Raw genomic sequence first — 18,634 nt, forward strand, 5'->3', positions numbered from 1 at the left:
AGCCCTTAAACATCTTACCATCTGCTCTCCACCAAAATCCCTGTACTCAAAACCTGTCCCCTCTCAGGAGTGCTCCACATCAAAACCACTCACTCACTCTCTTTCTCCATCTGGCTCATCTCAGTCTTGCTACCAATTATGCTCGCTATCTTTAGGATATTGACCCTCGGGTTTTCAACAACCCAGCAACTCTCACCTTACACATGATGTTCTTCACTGTAGTACTAAACTCTGAACTTCCCTGCTAAATTCCAACCCAGATCACCAGATTCTGAAATTACTTCTGTGCATGATGCAACAGTAAAAACAAAAAGACAAACAAAAACCCACAAACACAAGACCAGTCATTACTTGCTCACACTTATGTCCATCATGAGGGAAGTAGCAATGACTTACTAGGAATAACAATTAGAAGCCAAAACCAAACTAAGTAAATCATGGTAACTCCTCACAATTTTAGATTCCATCCTGTGGCTTCTAATTAATTCCTCCTCCCCCTCCCTCTCCCCCTCCTCTCTCTTCTGTTTAAAGCAGATGACCTCATTTATCCTAATGGAAGTCATCAATACTGAGTGTCCTCTGATGGCTGCCCACACTGTTGCTTTCTCAGCCCCTTGCTTCTTCATTAATCAGCAACCTCAGTGGTATTCTTCCTCTATCTGCAACTTTCTTCAAATAACTAACCCCCTACCTTCTGCCCTATTTTCACTCTCATCTTAAATCAAATGTTGTTGACTCATATCCCTTGGCTAAATAACTATATGTACAAGACAGAAACAGGAAATATTATTAAGAGCTCGCTACTGAGCAAGTTGCTCTAAGGTTTTTCATGGCATGAAATTTTAATGAAAGCTTCCACACTTCGTGCATTTATGCCCCACCTCCACGAGGATTGGTGCTTTGTTAGGTTTTAGGGATTCCATTTAATTTTCTATTCTCTGACTGCCCCACTTGACATCCTCCCTACCCACGCAGAGCTGGTTAGTCTCCAACAGTTTTACGAAAAATGTTGCCCTCTGGTGGCTTGAAATTTTCAACTTGGCAAGTTGTGCATGTAAGATATATACACATATATGTATATTTGAAAATTACTTGTAAATTTTTAAAGTATTTAACAGAATTTAAGTACCTAAAAATCATTTAAATTTATTAGTGAGTAATAAAAGTTTAAAATTATGGCCATTATTTTAGGCAGATTCAAATAAGTTAACAGCATAACACAAATTGATTGCATTAATACTAGAAAATTCTTTATTCTGTAAGAAGAAAGACGGAGTTACCGAGTCTTAAATGATTTGCTCACATATACGAAATGACATAAATTCTACATCATCAACCTACTAAAGATTAAAGTATCATAATTGTAGAGGATCCCACTGATTTTCTTTTTCATCTTTAATCTTACCTTGACTATTGCTATTCTGTGGATATGTTGTGAAGGGGGAGCAGAGAAAAAGAGTGAGGAGGATTTAAAGGTCATCATTAAATTTTACACTTCAGAATTCAAATTTTTAAAAAATTGCTTTTATTTCATCAATCTAATACTATTTTGATAAAACAGAAGCAAAACAAAAGCTTAATGTAAAGACACAAAACCTCACACAGTAATAAGAATGCAATTTGGTTTACAATCATGTAATTAAAGTAAATAACCCCATAAAAATTATAGAGTTGCCATTTTGGATTTTTACCTAACAGGTCATGCTTTTTTTTTTTTTTTTAACATCTTTATTGGAGTATAATTGCTTTACAATGGTGTGTTAGTTTCTGCTTTATAACAAAGTGAATCAGTTATACATATACATATGTTCCCATATTTCTTCCCTCTTGGGAGGGAGGGAGATGCAAGAGGGAAGAGATAACAGGTCATGCTTAATGACCACTGTCAAAATGTTAAATTTAAGATGTGGTTGTTAACTTGGATGTCCTTTTTCATTTGTTACCCTACCATGCCCCCTTGTGACAGATAAAAAGAGGTTTAATTTTTGCTTCATAATAATTATGTCTAATTTTTGGCCATTAAAGCAATGACTTTTATGTATGAGCATATATTCCTTATTAAACTTTTTCTAAAAAATATTATTTACTATGCTGATCAATTAAAAATGTACTCAACCTAAAAAAAACCCTTCAGTTACAAGAATTAGCAAGAAACACCTATATATTTCCAGAGACAGATTCCAACAAGATAAAAGTTTCCTTACTTTCACTATCACAGACATTGCAAACGCTGTAAATATCTAAGAAATTAGATCTTGAACATAAATAAATAATAATTATTTGTTGAACGTTGGCTGAATCAGTTCTTAAGCCACTTCTGGTATTTGAACTTGCCCCAGGAGTTTCAGTAACTTTTATTTTTCTCAAAACATTGATTTAAACATTGTTTTTGATACTGTTGAAAATAAGTAGAAATATATATCAAAGCAATATAACATTATCAAACTACCCCGATTTACTGAATTCCACTTCCCTGGAACTGAGAGTCTCATCTTCATTAAGGGTTTGGGGTTGTATTTCCCTGGGAAACCACCACAGAGCCCTGATGACTTTAGTAGGAGTTTACAAGAGTACAGGAGGCATAAAGCAAGTTGACAAACAGAGCACATATTTACATTTTCTCTAAAAATGCTTAAAATTTCAATATTTTAAAGTTGACAAACGTTTAGTACACAACAAAAAACATTATAGTTATCTCAAAAAGATAAAAGGGAAAATTAAGATATCACTAATATAATGCCAAAAAAGGAAAGTTGAACATTTAGGAATATAAAACTGAGTCATCAGTAATTTATCAATGGCTATAGTAAGTGCTGTGCCAACAAATAACAGTTATTACTTAGAAACCAACAGTATCTTGGTTATTTTTATTTCTGTTTTTAAAAATTAAATATACATATTTCTTACAATTCTATGATTGAACTGATTAAAATAATAGAAAAATTAATAAAGATAAAAATTAATCTGAGTGCTTCTTTGTATGCTGATATAAGCTAGAACTATAGGATAAATATAGATTCCTTGCTCTTCTCAGGAGTAATGTTACTTTTATGGAAACATTTCACTGACATTAAGATCTTTATAAAAGAAACTGATGAGTGAGAGAAACTCAAAACAGATTAAAAAAAAAAAGTTATGTTACTTATATTGAGCCTATGAGTCCATGAGTTCATATAAAGTTTTAAGTAAATGTAAAGTTATATGAAATATACAAATAATTTTAAATTGTTTTAATTATGGTTATAAATTCATAGCAACCAATTTCGTGCTCTGACATCTATAAATTACTCCACATATTAAGTAATTTTAATAAAATGATTAGAGGTGTCCAAAGAAAGACAAATGATTTGAATAGCCTGGCAAATGGAATAGAAGAAAAGATGCCTTTGAACATTTCACAAGTTCAGCATAATCGCAAAAGATATACACTGTGCTCCTTTTCCAAAGTGTCAAGTTGTGAAGTCTTCATAGCTGATATTCATGGAACTGATGAATTTATAGAAATAATTTACTGAATAATCAAGCAATTTAAAAACACACAAAGGAAAAATCACACGAAGCAGACGCTCTTTAGAATCAACATTTGCTGAGATTAACCAGCTTCGAAACCAATTACAGCATAATTCTCAGTGCACAATAGATAGAATAATCAATAGCCAAGTAGCTAAGGAACAGGGCAAAAGTGAAAATAGCATTTAAGAGTATAATAAATCATTAAATGTAATATCATAATTTTCTCTAAGTTTTCTTGTTCTTTTTTTATGGAATTATTACCTTGGACATTCTTATATCTGTGCATTTCATTTCTATTCTCATTAAATACAATTTGCTAAAAAATAGTTTAAAAGATTTTATCTCTAATGTCAGATACATAGTTTTGCAAAGATCATTGATTACCCACCTAATTTTTTCCTTAATTTCTTTGATTTCATTTTCTGTGCTCTCTTCAGCATTTGCTGAGCAGTAGAAATATCCTTAAAGCCCCTATTAAAAGATTAAATTTAATAAAGCCAAAAAATCCCCAGACTATATTTATATATGCACATACATATAAACAGACATATCTGAATTATATCATACACAAACAAATTTGAATTCCCATTTAAGAATCTGTAATTTAACAGAGGTATGGTTTCTTAAAAACTAATAAAGGTATTCTTGAAATCTTGAAAAATATCTGCTTTGGATATTTAAAAATTTCTCAATTTCTTAATAGTTTAGTGTAAAACAGACCGACCACATACCATTCTTCTGAAATTTTTTCTTCTTTTTCAGATTTTAGCAAACTCTTTCTGCTGGTCTTTGATTCAGGTGTCCTGGATAAGGTTCTATTTTCTGAACTAGCAATAAGAAAAAACCACACTTAACTGAATCAACACAAGTATATCAGCACTTTTTAAAACTACAAGCTGTTTATGTTGTCTGAAACTCGGAAATAAAATACATTTAAGTTACAGAAAAACTTTATCTTGAAAAGTAATAAAAGTCTGCCATTAATTTAAAATGTTTACATTTCAATTACTTGAAGCATATTTCAATCCTTTCGTTGAAAGAAACACAGCATTGGAATTTTTATTCTAACCCTTATCTCTACCTATATAGCAATATTTAAAAGTTCACTTGTTTACAACAGTTAACATTACTTCACTGACACTTAAGTTTTGTGTTTGCTTTAATAAACTTACATCACACATATTACTTACACTGAAAACTCCATAAAATCATTACATTTTTAACAAATTCATACCTCTTTTCATCATCTTACTACTTTTGTAAAGAGTATAATATTCTTATCATTCATTAGAGGTTGATCCTCTAAAACAGCAATTTAGCTTACCTGCTATTAAACTGTGTGTGTTCCGATGAAAACAAATTTTCTTTCTCATTACACAGCCATGCTTGAGCTGGATGACTTGGTAAATTAAGTGAAGTATCATCAGATTTTAAGGTTCCAGAGAACTTATCAGAAAAAAATGTACATAAGTATAAAATAAATTGAAAAACATCTAGCATGTGTATTGTATTACTTTACATGCACATTACTGAGTAGCCTAAGAAAAACTCACATAAAAATTAAAAATTATAATCAAATGAAATTTATGGAATATACATACAAATGCCCTTTGTTGTAGTCATGAGAGATATCCTTTTGGTATAGTTTGCATATACAGAATGATTAATTGCAAAGATCATGAAAAAAATTCAGAAAACAAAAACTTCAAAGATTATCAAATAAATAACAGATATTGCAGTCCATTGACCTCTGACTGAGAATCTTCAGCTGTTGCCCTTTTAATGCATATTTTTGTATTTTTAAAGTGCTGTCAACTAGTGATTTTATGCAGCTGAAGCATATCTTTTTTTTTTTTTTTTTTTGCTACTGTGAAATAAAGTGTTGAAAGAAATCCAAAATAAAGAAAAAAATCAGGAGCAAATGAAAGAAAAGCTACATGAAAAATTACATCTGGGGATGAGGAGGAAGTCAGAGGCTTCTAAAAGTAATTGTGTTTTTCAAGTCAATAAATTGTATTATTAATCACTGCAGCAGAGCATAACCTTAAGAAATGAGCAAAGATCGAGCACTAAGAGGTTTCCATGACATGTTACCTTTGGCCAGTGCAGCTGGTTTGGAAGAAGCAGTGTTTGTGAAGGGAAGCGGGTGGAATCTAAAGCAAGCCATTCCTTCTCTAAGGCAGCCTGCACAAATAATAACATTAATGTACATAATTTAGTTTGCATAACTTTTACAAAGATTCTTTTAAATTGTCTTATATACTACACATGTTAAGAAAGTATTTCAGCATTTTTATTTAGAGGAAAATCTGCTACTTGCTCACTCTGTGAGATGTTATGTATCTGTTTAATGCAAACATTCTAAAAAATGGATAAGATTTTTCATCCCCAAGTGGAATAAAGTAAAGCCTTGAGTACTCACATGCTCTAAAAAATGAGACGTGCAGATTGTTCAGTGTATTTAACTGTTTGAGAACTATGACTCTGAGCCAACTCTAGATGTAACTGAGGGAAGTAATCCTTTAGCTCTTTATTATGCAAAATATAATATTTTCCATCAAACCTCACCATCAAAAATTTATAGTATTTTAACATATTAGTATCAATTTTCTGTAAATACTATCTGTAAGATAGCTTTTACTTAACTTTAGTTCAACATTTCACAAATTTTCTGAATAGATGGAAAAAAGAATTTTGTGGCAATATACAGAACATGGTTCCTGATATTATATTCTCTAGTTCAAGAGTTTGAATGATAAAAATATAAATTTTGAAATGATCTTAAGTCACTTCACTCTTCATCTTACAACATCTTTATTCCATTTATGTAATTTCCAAATTTATCGTTCTACAATGGAAATATATTAGCTATGCTCGTGTTGTATAATTTAGGGTATAATTATCTAAATTTTATTCACTTGGATTATTTAATATGGTTTAAATAATATTCTGTGGTTCTATAATTGTTTTTGAATCTTTAAGAAAAAAGGATGATCATAATACCAATGAACTTGTTCTTTAAAAGTTTCTAAAATGATCAAACATATTTATGTTTTAAAAACTGGAATGACTATAAACTGAGAAGACCTAAATGCAACTTTCCACTTATACAGCTTCAGTGCTTCTTGACTATCTCTTGAAAAACCATTGGAAAGGCAAGCCTAAGACATCTTGACTACAGGCCAGCAGCGCAATGACAGACCATTACTTACAGCATTTAGTCTTAGGAAACCTAATCAGATTCACGTTATTTGAATATCTATGTAAAAAGGATACAGTTGTGCATCAGTACATTGTCCAGTTCCTTCTAGACAGAGATCATTAACATATATATCACAGTTATATACCAGTTATATCTGGTTTAAGAATATATAACTGGTTTAAGAAGAGCTATTTAATGCAAAATTGTAAACAGTATGGAGGGCTCAGATTTCTAAATTCTTTCTTTTGTATGACAAATAAAGGAAAATTCATATTTATGCCAGGAAAGATCAAGGCCCAAGGCATATCAGCTATCACTAAATTAGTATTCTTACTCTGTAAAATTGCTAAAATGAAGAGAAGATGTGGAGACAATATTATGAAAGGCAATGTGCCAGAGGATTCTGGGAAGATGGTGGGGTAGGGAGCACCAGGAACCTGTCTCCCAACCTAGACAACAACTAAACTGGCAGAATCTGTCTAGTGTAACCATTTTGGAACTCTAGAGTCTATTGAAGGCTTGTGATGTCCTGGGGAAGACTTGGATGGTAAATTGTGGTTAATTTTGGTAAATGTCAGCCCTTAGCACAGTTGCAGCTATCTATCCTCCATTCCCCAGCCCCAAGGCAGGCAGCTATTCATGCGTTTTAGAAGTACCTTGCACACAGTTTGCAGGAGCCAGGGTGGACAATGAGGACACTGTCTTCCAAAGATTGGAGATCTGTACTCTGACCGTTGAGTGTTGCTTCTGATCTCAGAGGTACAAAGAGGTGAGTGGAACCTCCCCTATTGTTGTAAGGCTATTTACCCCACCTACTAAGTGATTTCCAGAGGATTTAAAGGGCAGGTGTTCTTCCCCCAACTCCTCCCCTCTTCATTTTCCTCTTTTTCCTTTTTTGGGAAACAAACACTAAGGACTAGAATATTCATTTTAAAAAAAGACTAGGATATGGGGCTTCCCTGGTGGCGCAGTGGTTGAGAGTCCGCCTGCCAATGCAGGGGACACGGGTTCGTGCCCTGGTCCGGGAGGATCCCACATGCCGCAGAGTGGCTGGGCCTGTGAGCCTAGCCACTGAACCTGCGTGTCCAGAGTCTGTGCTCCGCAACAGGAGAAGCCACAACAGTGAGAGGCCTGCGTACCACAAAAAAAAAAAAAAAAAAAAAAAGACTAGGATATTCAAAAGCATCTGCACATATGGGGGAAAGTCAGTACACATGCCCAGGGGAAGGCACAGGCTTAGAAAAGAAATGAGAAGACCTTGAGTTTACAACTCAGGCTGATCCTTGGCGCAGACGCAGCCTAAAACAATAAAAACAAAAACAATAAAAACAAAAGCAAAAAACCTGGCAAACACTGGGGAAGAGAGAGAATCTTATTTCCACAGTTACCACATTATTAGATTCAATGTCTAACTTTAAATAAAAAGCACAAGGCATACAAAGAAGCAGGAAAATTTACAGCCCATTCAAAGGAAAAAAATCAACCAAAACTATGCCTAAAAAAGACCTCATGGCAGATTTACTAGACAAAGACTTTAAAGTAACTGTCTTAAATATGTTCAAAGAACTAAACGAAGGGAGAAAATGATCTATGAACAAAGTGGAAATATCAATAAAGAGATAGAAAACCTGAAAAGAAACCAAGAAGAAATTTTGAAGCTGAAAAGTATAATAACTGAAAAGAAAAATTCACTAAAATTCACTGGTAGGATTCACTAGAGGGATCTGCCTCTGAGTAGGCAGATAAAGGAATGAGTGAACTTGAAGATACAGCAATGGAATTATCAAATCTAAAGAACAGAAAGAAAAAAGATTGAATAAAAATGAACAGAACCTAAAGGTCCTGTGAGACACCATCAAATGTACCAATATATTCATCATGGGAGTCAGAGGAGAAGAAAGAAAAAATGGGCAGAGAGAATATTTGAAGAAATAATGACTAAAAGTTTCCCCAATTCAATAATAGACCTGAATATAAACATCCAAGGAGCTCAATGATCTCGAAGTAAGATGAACTCAGAGAGCCCCACACCAAGACACATTATAATCAAACTTTCAAAAGACAAAGACAAAGAGAGAGGAGCAAGTAAGAAGGAGCAAGTAAGGAGCAAGTAAGAAGCAACTTGTCATGTAGAAGGAATCCTCAAGATTATCAGCAATTTCTCATCAGCATCCTTGACATCCAGAAGGCAGTGGGCTGATATATTCAAAGTGCTGAAAGAAAAAAAAACAAACTGCCAATCAAGAATCCTATATCTGGCAAAACTGTCCTTAGATTTGAGGAAGAACTGAAGACACTCCCAGATAAACAAAAGCTGAGAGAATACATTACCATTAGATCTGGCCTGAAAATAATGCTAAAGAGAGTTCTGCAGGTTGAAGTGGCAGGATACTAGGCAGCAATTAAAAGGCATATGAAGAAATAAAGATCTCAGTAACTACATGGGAAATTATAAAAGCTAATATTATTGTAACAACAGTTAGTTCACTCCACTTTTTAAGATACTAATACATTTAAAAACAAACAATTCTCAGTTTAAAAGCTAGTATTATTGAAAGTTTGGTTTGTAACTCCACATGATTTAAAATACTAGTCTATTTAGAGAAATTATTAGTCTATGTTTGGAGCACACAATGTATAAAGATGCAATTTTGTGACATCAACAACTGAAAGGGGTGGAGATGTAGCTATAAAGGAGAATAATTCATGGATGCTACTGAAGTTAAGCTGGTGTAAATGCAAATTAAGGTGTTTATAACATTAGGATATTAAGGGAGAATGAAGGGTTATTGTTTAACAGGTATATAGTTTCAGTTTTGTAAGATAAGAGTTCTGGATATGCATGGTGGTGACGGTAGCACAACTTTATGAATATACTTAATACCACTGAATGCACACTTAGAAATGGTAAAGATGGTAAATTTTATGTTATGTGTACTTTCCCACAATGAAAAAATTGGAAGAGAATTTTTTTTTTTTTTTTTTTTTTTTTGCGGTACGCGGGCCTCTCACTGCCGTGGCCCCTACCGCTGCGGAGCACAGGCCCCGGACACGCAGGCTCAGCGGCCACGACTCACGGGCCCAGCCGCTCCATGGCATGTGGGATCCTACTGGGCCGGGGCACGAACCCGCGCCCCCTGCACCGGCAGGCAGACTCCCAACCACTGCGCCACCAGGGAAGCCCCGAAGAGAAATTTTAAAAGTAATATGCTATCTGAGGAGTGACTGTGGAAAAGGACTAGTAATGCCAGGCAAGGAGTCTGACTTATGCACTAGTTTTTATATAAACAAGCAACTTTTTTTTTCTTAAACACCTGCCAAACCACCTCTTTTTATACTCTCTGGGACTCCAGCTGTTTTCTTTCTGCAGCAGGACAAGGTCCCACAAAGCACAGTGATTTCTTTGCTGTATCATAAAGATGATGATGGAGGTTTCTTCCTTGGAAAAGCTACATGAAGTTTGAGGAAAAAAATTAGTTCTTTAAATTGATATCTAAAAGTGCAGAAAACTTTGAAAATACTTTTTCTTGGTTTTCAATATAAGGTCACAAACTTTTGTTAGATTCCAGAACAATTCTTTTTTTTTTAATTAATTTTTTTTGGAGTATAGTTGCTTTACAATGTTGTGTTAGCTGATTCCAGAACCACTGTCTCTTGGAAATTTCTAGAGACATAAATAGGAGGTTTAATATAAAATGCTAAAGATACTTTCAGTAATTACGTAATCTCAACCAAAAATGTTACCAAGACTACTGATTTATATGAGTTCAAGCTTATTAATATCAACTATATTTGGCAGTACCTAGTATGTTGAGGAAAAAAAATCTCAAAATGTCAGGAGAAATTGGCCAAGATTATAAATATACTACTGTTTAAAAAAATGTATATTAATATATCATGCTTACTACTGGACATTTATACAAATTTCAATTATTGCTTGAGAAAACCTTCTGTTAACTTACAACTGAGAATTTGGAAAGCTTTCTGTTTATTAGAAGACTATTATCAAATTTACTTACACATTAAAAATAAACTTGAACTTAGATAAATTTGTAACTGTGTATTCACAATTGAACATTTGAACAGATAAACATATATTTGACTTTTTATCAGAGAAGAAATTATCATCCTATAATCCAACTTTGAGAGACTAGGAAATAAGGCTATCAGAAGAGCCAGGAATAACATTCGTGTTTATTTGCATATGTATGTACAAAATTTTTCATACCAACTAATATAATCCTTTCATTTGACATATGAAACTAGAATCAGATTTGCTGTAAGCCACAAGTTAGTTAGAGTTGAACAGGTCTTAGAAATTCTAAAAGCCATGTCTTGGTCTCATTTTTATTCTTCACCATCCCCAACTCTGAGCCCTAATACTTTTCTCCTCTTCTACCCAAGCTGCCTCATGCCATTTTCAAAAGAATTCTTTCTAACACTTCTTGATAACTTTTGTAGCACCTCAGAATCCTTACGATTTGGAAATTTGGCCCATTATGAATCTCAAATCTCACCTTCTAAACCCTCTCCTCCATTCTCAACTTTTGATACATCTTCAGGTTATCTATCAGCTAAGTTTGGCCATATAACTGTGGCCCTTGAAATTTGTCTGTGTAAGTTTTCAGTTTTCTGAACCACTGGAGCCTGACAGTTATGTGCCTTTTATCACAAAAGGTACTCAACAATAGTCTGACTTCACCACTCTCACTTCCTTCTGTCCACATACCTAAATAAGGCAATTTGATCAGTTAATGTGGCTGCCCCCAGAAAGGGATCATACTCTTGCAGCTACTTCCTAGGTAATGATTATGAAAAAATACATGGAGGATAATACAGTTCTATTTTGACAACTCTGGATTCTCTCCTGATCGTTCCTGGGCATGAAACATATTTCCTTTCCCTAATAGGATGTCTCAGGCCAGCGTGATTGACACATCCTCAGGGTGCAGCCTGGATGTTTTCCCCACTCCCATTCTCAGTCATCCTATGGGGCAGACAGATGCCACCTGGAAGGTGTCCTGCTCATAGATCACCTTCAAACATTTAAGGAAACACCATTATGGTCCTGGAAAGCATTCAAGTCAGCTTCAATTCACTGGCCAGGGTTGTTTTAGATGGCAGAACTGCCTTTGACTTCCTCCTTGAGGGCCCAAAAAGAGTCTGTAATAGCTAATACTTCCAGCTGTACCTGGATTAAAGCCTCAAGTCTAGTGGGAAGGTCAATACAGAAACTTAAAGAGGAAACGCCTGGGGTATTGATAGTATCCTTCATTAAATGCATCATGAGGATAACCTAATGGATTTTGTCCTAGCCCCTGTCAGATTATTCAGAGTAGCCACTGGAGTGGGTACTTGTGGGAAAATTTGCCATGTACACATGAAGGGTACATATTGTTGGGAGATAATTTTCCATAGGTCTCTAACATTTCTTCATGACTTATGACATCTTTTGTTCTGGACTATCTTTCCAAGGATGTTAATATAGCTAACAGACTTGGAAGATATAGTCTTTGAGTGATTCCTTCTGGAGCAGAAGGCAAAATTTGTTTGCTGTCTGGTATAAGAAAATAACTACTTCCCCTGGAGCACAGGATGAACAGGTTTGCTAGCAGCCTTTTATAAAATATAGGGTTTCCTAAGCTTCCAGATTCCTAAGGGGGAATTCCTGCCTATGGAACCTGGGGGCAAAGGGAATACATAAAAACATGAGGCTTCTGCTGCCTGATGTGACAAGTAATAAATGTCTCATTTCTTCTGCCAGCATCCATGAAAGTGTGGCAGCCTAACTTGTTAGACTGCACGCAGGATACAATCTCAGATCCCTCACATTTCTTGGCACTTAAAAAATTAAGGTAAACTATGCTTAATAAAAACTAAAACAAATTGACCTTCGTTATCAGTGTCCTCTTGGTTAACCATCTGTAAAATGAAAACACATTTCAGAGAGGCAACAAACCAATATAAAGACTTCATGGCAGATTGATCCGGGCTTTTTGTTTGAGGCTAATTCATTAAGACAATTTTATATTTACTTCTTTTATAGCTGAAAATATTCAAATATATTTCTGACATCTCCTAAACTTGGGGTCATGTTATGTCTGTCAATGTACCTACCCTAGCACCAAGTACAGTACCTACCATACCGTAAACATTCAGTATTTGTTGGCTGGGAAGGAAAATATAAGTTTGAATACATGTATATCACTACAACTCTCTTGTGATAAATCTTAAAGAAAAGTATAGACTATACCAAAGGCAACTATTGTTATGACCTAAATAAGTGATAAAAGGGAAGTCCTGGTTAGATATGTCTTACAGTTGTAAAGATGAAAGTAAGAGAAAGAAAGAACAAAAAATATAGGGACACTTTTGTAATTTGATTATGTCATCTGAAGTTGTAAGATGATTTTAAAATGAAGTGATGGCCATAAAAAAGGGAGTAAAAAATATGTCAAAGGAAGGCAAAGTAATAATACCTTCTTAATTGGTATTTAGTTTTAATTCTTAGCTCCCCTAAACTATAATCTCTGTATTACAAGCAAATTCATCCATTTAAAACAAATAATACATTTAACTCCCTTGCTCAAAACCCAATAATAATGTTCTATCACATTTGAAATAAAATTCAAAGTTCTTGACTTCATATCACAGGCTTTATGTGAACTGTTCCCTGACCATTTCTCTGTTTCTTCCCTATCTCTGGCTATTCTCCACAACTAATCAGTTCTACTTACTGTAAATATTCTGTTTCTTTAGTATACTAAAAAAGTTCCTGTTTCAAGGCTTCCATACTTGCCCTCCACTTAGCCCCACACCATATTACCCAATGGCTATCCCTTCACTTTATTTTCACATCTCTATAAAAATATTTCACCTCATGTAGGCCTCCCATGATAGTCCAATCAGATTCTATGCTCTATCTCTTAACCTTCCTTATAAAAATTTTTATAGCAATTTTCAATATCTTCTAGTATTCTGTATATATATTTATTCACTGTCTGTCACCTTAAGTGAATGTAAGGTCACTGAGGTCAGAGATTTTATCTCTTTTGTTCACTGTGGTGAGAATAATGTCTGAAACACTTAAAATAATCACTGACTTGAAATATTTATAAACATTTCATTTTGGACATTTTATTCTGGTATAGCTTTAACTAGAATTAAGATTCGCCTGAGAACAACTATAAATATTGGATTAAAAAAGGAGCTGAGGGCTTCCCTGGTGGCGCAGTGGTTGAGAGTCCGCCTGCCGATGCAGGGGACAAGGGTTCATGCCCCAGTCCAGGAATATCCCACATGCCGCGGAGCGGCTGGGCCCGTGAGCCATGGCTGCTGAGTCTGTGCGTCTGGAACCTGTGCTCTGCAACGGGAGAGGCCACAACAGTGAGAGGCCCACATATCCCCCCGCCAAAAAAAAAAAAAAAAAAAAAAAAGGAGCTGAAGGTACTCAAGACTTAAAAAGCTAAGATCCCAGAGAGTAGAGTCTCATGCGGATGTGAACCCTGTATTTCCTGCCACATTTTCCCTCAGGGAAATTCCCCATTTTATTAACAGGAAAGAGAAGCCAAGCAGAAATCTAAGGCCTACTTGTAGCAGTTTCACTGGAATGAAGAGACAGAGGTTAAAGTGTAGGGATGCCAAGGCAGTTAGGATTGAAGGACCAAGATCCCTGAGAGGAGAGAACCACTGAAATGTGAGCTCAAAGTCATGTATAAAATAAACCCTTCATATGTTTGCAAATTCCAAGTAGCATGTGTGGTGGAGAGATACCTAGACTCAAAGTGCAATAGCAATAGCTGGTGTGCTAAAAAGCTAAAAAGAAATTTCTTTAGTCATTTGATGCTATGGAGAAAGGGATTAGAATTCAGGAAAAAACAAGGTGAAGGTAATCTGGTAAATATCCCATTCTCAGTTTAAACATTATATTGGCTCAACCCTAAGAGAAACCAGAAACAGACCAGCCCTAACAAAGCTTAAAAATAAGCCTCAAAAGGATCTCTGTCTATACAATATCTGCCTGTCAGAACAAAATTAAATCCTCTTTAGAGAAATAAAACATCTTCCAGTGCCTTTATACTTTTTACATATATGTCTGATACTTAATCAATGACTAAATGCTAATAAAGAGAATTGGCTGACTCAAAATATTGGGTTGGCCAAAAGGTTTGTTCGTTTTATTCCATAAGATGGCTCTAGTAGTGCTTAGTTGTCTTAACTTCATTCAAAACTATTTTGTTAGATTGTATTGTGACAGCTGTCATTTCAGCGTGCATTAAAGAAAAAAAAATCAAAATTGGTGAATTTTTGTGTAGCCATTTAATATTGAAGATGGAGAAAAAAACAACATTTTTGGCATATTATGCTTTATTTAAAGAAAGGTAAAAACACAACTGAAATGCAAAAAAAGATTTGTGTAGTGTATGGAGAAGGTTTTGTGACTGATCAAATGTGTCAAAAGTGGTTTGTGAAGTTTCGTGCTGGAGATTTCTCCCTGGGTGATGCTCCATGGTTGGATAGACCAGTTACGTTGATAGCAATCAAATCGAGACATTAATTGAGGACAATCAATGTTATACCATGTGAGAGATGGCCAACAAACTCAAAATATCCAAATCAAGCGTTTAAAGTCATTTGCACCAGCTTGGTTATGTTAATAGCATTGATGTTTGGGTTCCACGTAAGTTAAATAAAAAATACCTTCTTGACCATTTTTCTGCATGCGATTCTCTACTTAAACTGGTCCATTTTTAAAACAAATTGTGTCAGGTGATGAAAAGTGGATACTGTATAATAATGTGGAAGGGAAGAGATTGTGGGGCATGCAAAATGAACTACCACCAACCACACCAAAGGCTGGTCTTCATCCAAAGAAGGTGATGTTACGTATATGATGGAATTGGAAGGGAGTCTTCTATTATGCGCTCGTTTCAAAAAAAACCAGATGATTAATTAGACCAGATGCATAATCTTCCATCAGAATGATGTGAGACCACATATTTCTTTGAAGACCAGGCAAAAACTGTTACAGCTTGGCTGGGAAGTTCTGATTCATCTGCCGTATTCACCAGACATTGCACCTTTGCATTTCCATTTATTTCAGTCTTTACAAAATTCTCTTAATGGAAAAAATTTTAATTCCCTGGAAGACTGTAAAAGGCACCTGGAACAGTTCTTTGCTCAAAAAGATAAAAAGTTTTGGGTAGATGGAATTATAAAGTTGCCTGAAAAATGGTAGAAGGTAGTGGAACAAAAGGGTGAATACGTTGTTCAATAAAGTTCTCGGTGAAAATGAAAAATGTGTCCTTTATTTTTACTTAAAAACCGAAAGCACTTTTTGGTCAACCCAATACAAGAGATAAATTGTCAATAGAAATAAACCTACAAGTGATCCAGATGTTGCAATTAACCGAGAAAACTTTGAATATACCATACTCAGTATGTTCAAGAAAATACAGGAAATGATAGAAAACTTCAATATATAACTAGAATTTACAACAAATAATCAAGTAGAAATTCCAGAACTAAAAAACAGAATAACTGAAATTAGGAATTTAATAGATAGGCTAAAAATGATTAGATAAAAGAGATGATTAGTGAACTACAAGATGGGTCAGTAGGAAACATGCAAATTAAAACAGAAGTAAAAAAAGAAAACAATTCAGAAAAGAGTCTAAGAGACACATGAGAAATGGTAAGGGATTCTAACATATGTGTTTTTGGACCTACTTTACCTCAGAGAAGAGAGATAATGAAAAAGATTAAATATTTGAAATACCTCTGGCCAAGCAATTTCCAAAACTGATGAAAGACATAAACCACAGATTCAAGAAGCCACATAACCTCCCCCACTCCAAGCAGAGTACATACAAAGAAAACCACACCCAGGCTGAAAAACAAATACAGGAAATAAACCTTAAAAGTAGTCTGGGGAGTAAGAGTTGGAAAGAAGTATCTTCAAAGAAGAAAAAATAAGACTTATTACTGACTTTTCAATAGAATCTATGAAAGCCAGAAGATAATAAATATGGCATCTTCAAACACCAAAAGCCTACCTGGAATTCTATATCTAAAGAAGATATCCTTCAAAGTTTTAAGTGAAAGAAATTTTCAAGCAATCAAAAACTGACCTGAACTAAAATATATATTAAAGAAAGTCCTTAAGGTAAAAGAAAATGATGGAAGCATAATAATGCAGGAAGGAATGAAGTGCATAGAAAGAGGTAATCATAAATTAACAAACTAATGTGAGAAAAAAAGGAAAAACAAAAATACCTGATTAAAGGGGAAAAAAAGGTAAAAAGAAGCAGAAAAGGAACACAGAACTAACAGGACAAATGGAACACAAACAGAAAGATGAAATATATAAACCTAATTATACTCTCAATTGAAATAAATTTAAAGTCTGAATATATTAATAAAAAATCAAAATGGAATATAAAAGTAAGCAAAATCCAACTGTATACTCGTATAAGAGTCACAGTTTCAATATAAAAGCAACAGAGATGTTTAATGGGAATGGTTAGGAAAATATATATTATAAAATTACCAGTCAAAAGAAAGTTGCTGTAAGTATGAAAATATCAGAGGGAATGGCCAATAAGGCAATTAGTTAAAGAGGGAAATTAGAATTAAAGAGTGAAATTTTATCATTATAAAAGTGTCAGTAATACAATGACTTAACTATTCTAAACATGTATACCCTAATAACATATCCTCAAAGTATGAGGCCAAATTTGACAGAACTAAAAACTGATTTAGAGAAACCCACAATCTTAAGAAGAGATTTTAGCATTCTTCTGTCAATAACTGATAGAAACCTCCCCAAATCACTAAAAATAAGGATTCTTTAAAACACAATTAACAAGCTTGAAGTAACTGAGATTTTAGTAACCATAACACCTGCAAAATGCACATTTCTTTCAAGTGCACATGTAATATTATCCCAAATAGATTATGTGCTAAGACAAATTGTTAAGAAACAAATAACATCAATCTTACATCAAACTCTTCCAATCTTACATCAAACATAGGAAACACTTCCTAATCAAATATAAGGTCAACACAATCTTGATAAAAAAATCTGAAGAGTTTTACAAGAAAGAAAATATATGGGCACAGCTTCTTCTAGAATATAAATGCAAAAATCCTAACCAAAATATCAGCAGATCAAATTCAGAGATATATAAAAAGATAATGTATTATAGTTAAGTTGGTTTATTCTAGGAATACAAGGTTTAATTTTTAAAAATCAATGTTATAGGTATAAAAAGTATCTGATAAAATCCAAATCATATGTAGAATCATCAACATCATCATCATATTAAACTTTTAGAAAGGTAAGAAGATACTAAGGAGGGTAACTCAATCAAATATAGAGTTTCTACAAGAAACATGCATTAAACATCTGACTTCATCATGGAAAGCTTTCAGCCTGAGACCAGGAGCTAGCAAAAGATGACTGCTAAAATCACCATTATTTAACATTTTACTGAAGGTAGTAGTCAGGACAATAAAGCAAGAAAAATAAATAAGAGGCACAAGAAAAAAAAAATCTCTGCTCTTATGGGCAGAGATTTTAAGTGGCTTAAATAAATGAGATATTCTATGTTCATGAATTTAAAAATGTAATATTCTAAAAATATCAGTTCTCCCAAATTGATTTACAGACTTCTTGCAATCTTAGAGAAAATACTAACATTCATTGTGCAAACTGACAGGATGGTTCTAAAATTTGTACATTAATGAAATGGATCAACGGTAGCAATAGCAGTTCTTTCTTGAAGAAGAACAAAGTTGGAGCTCTTATTAGACTAGATAACAAAATTTATTATAAATTATACAGAAATTGAAATAGTGATATAAGAATAAACAACAGAATGATGAGAAAAATTAAGAGAACCCATGCACAGAGTTTCC

The 18,634-nt window shown here is 34.1% G+C and overlaps 1 protein-coding gene across 1 annotated transcript in view; it reads right to left on the reverse strand.

Moving 5' to 3' along the window:
- Positions 1 to 18,634, reverse strand: part of LRRIQ1 (leucine rich repeats and IQ motif containing 1) — a 174,706-nt gene that overhangs the window by 56,979 nt on the left and 99,093 nt on the right. The window contains 4 exon segments of the mRNA XM_019952053.2: positions 3,902 to 3,984; positions 4,245 to 4,340; positions 4,838 to 4,959; positions 5,608 to 5,697. Of these exon segments, the coding sequence (XP_019807612.1) occupies positions 3,902 to 3,984; positions 4,245 to 4,340; positions 4,838 to 4,959; positions 5,608 to 5,697 (391 nt within the window).

Source organism: Tursiops truncatus, chromosome 11 (genome assembly GCF_011762595.2).
Source record: "Tursiops truncatus isolate mTurTru1 chromosome 11, mTurTru1.mat.Y, whole genome shotgun sequence".
NCBI classification, from domain to species: Eukaryota; Metazoa; Chordata; class Mammalia; order Artiodactyla; family Delphinidae; genus Tursiops; species Tursiops truncatus.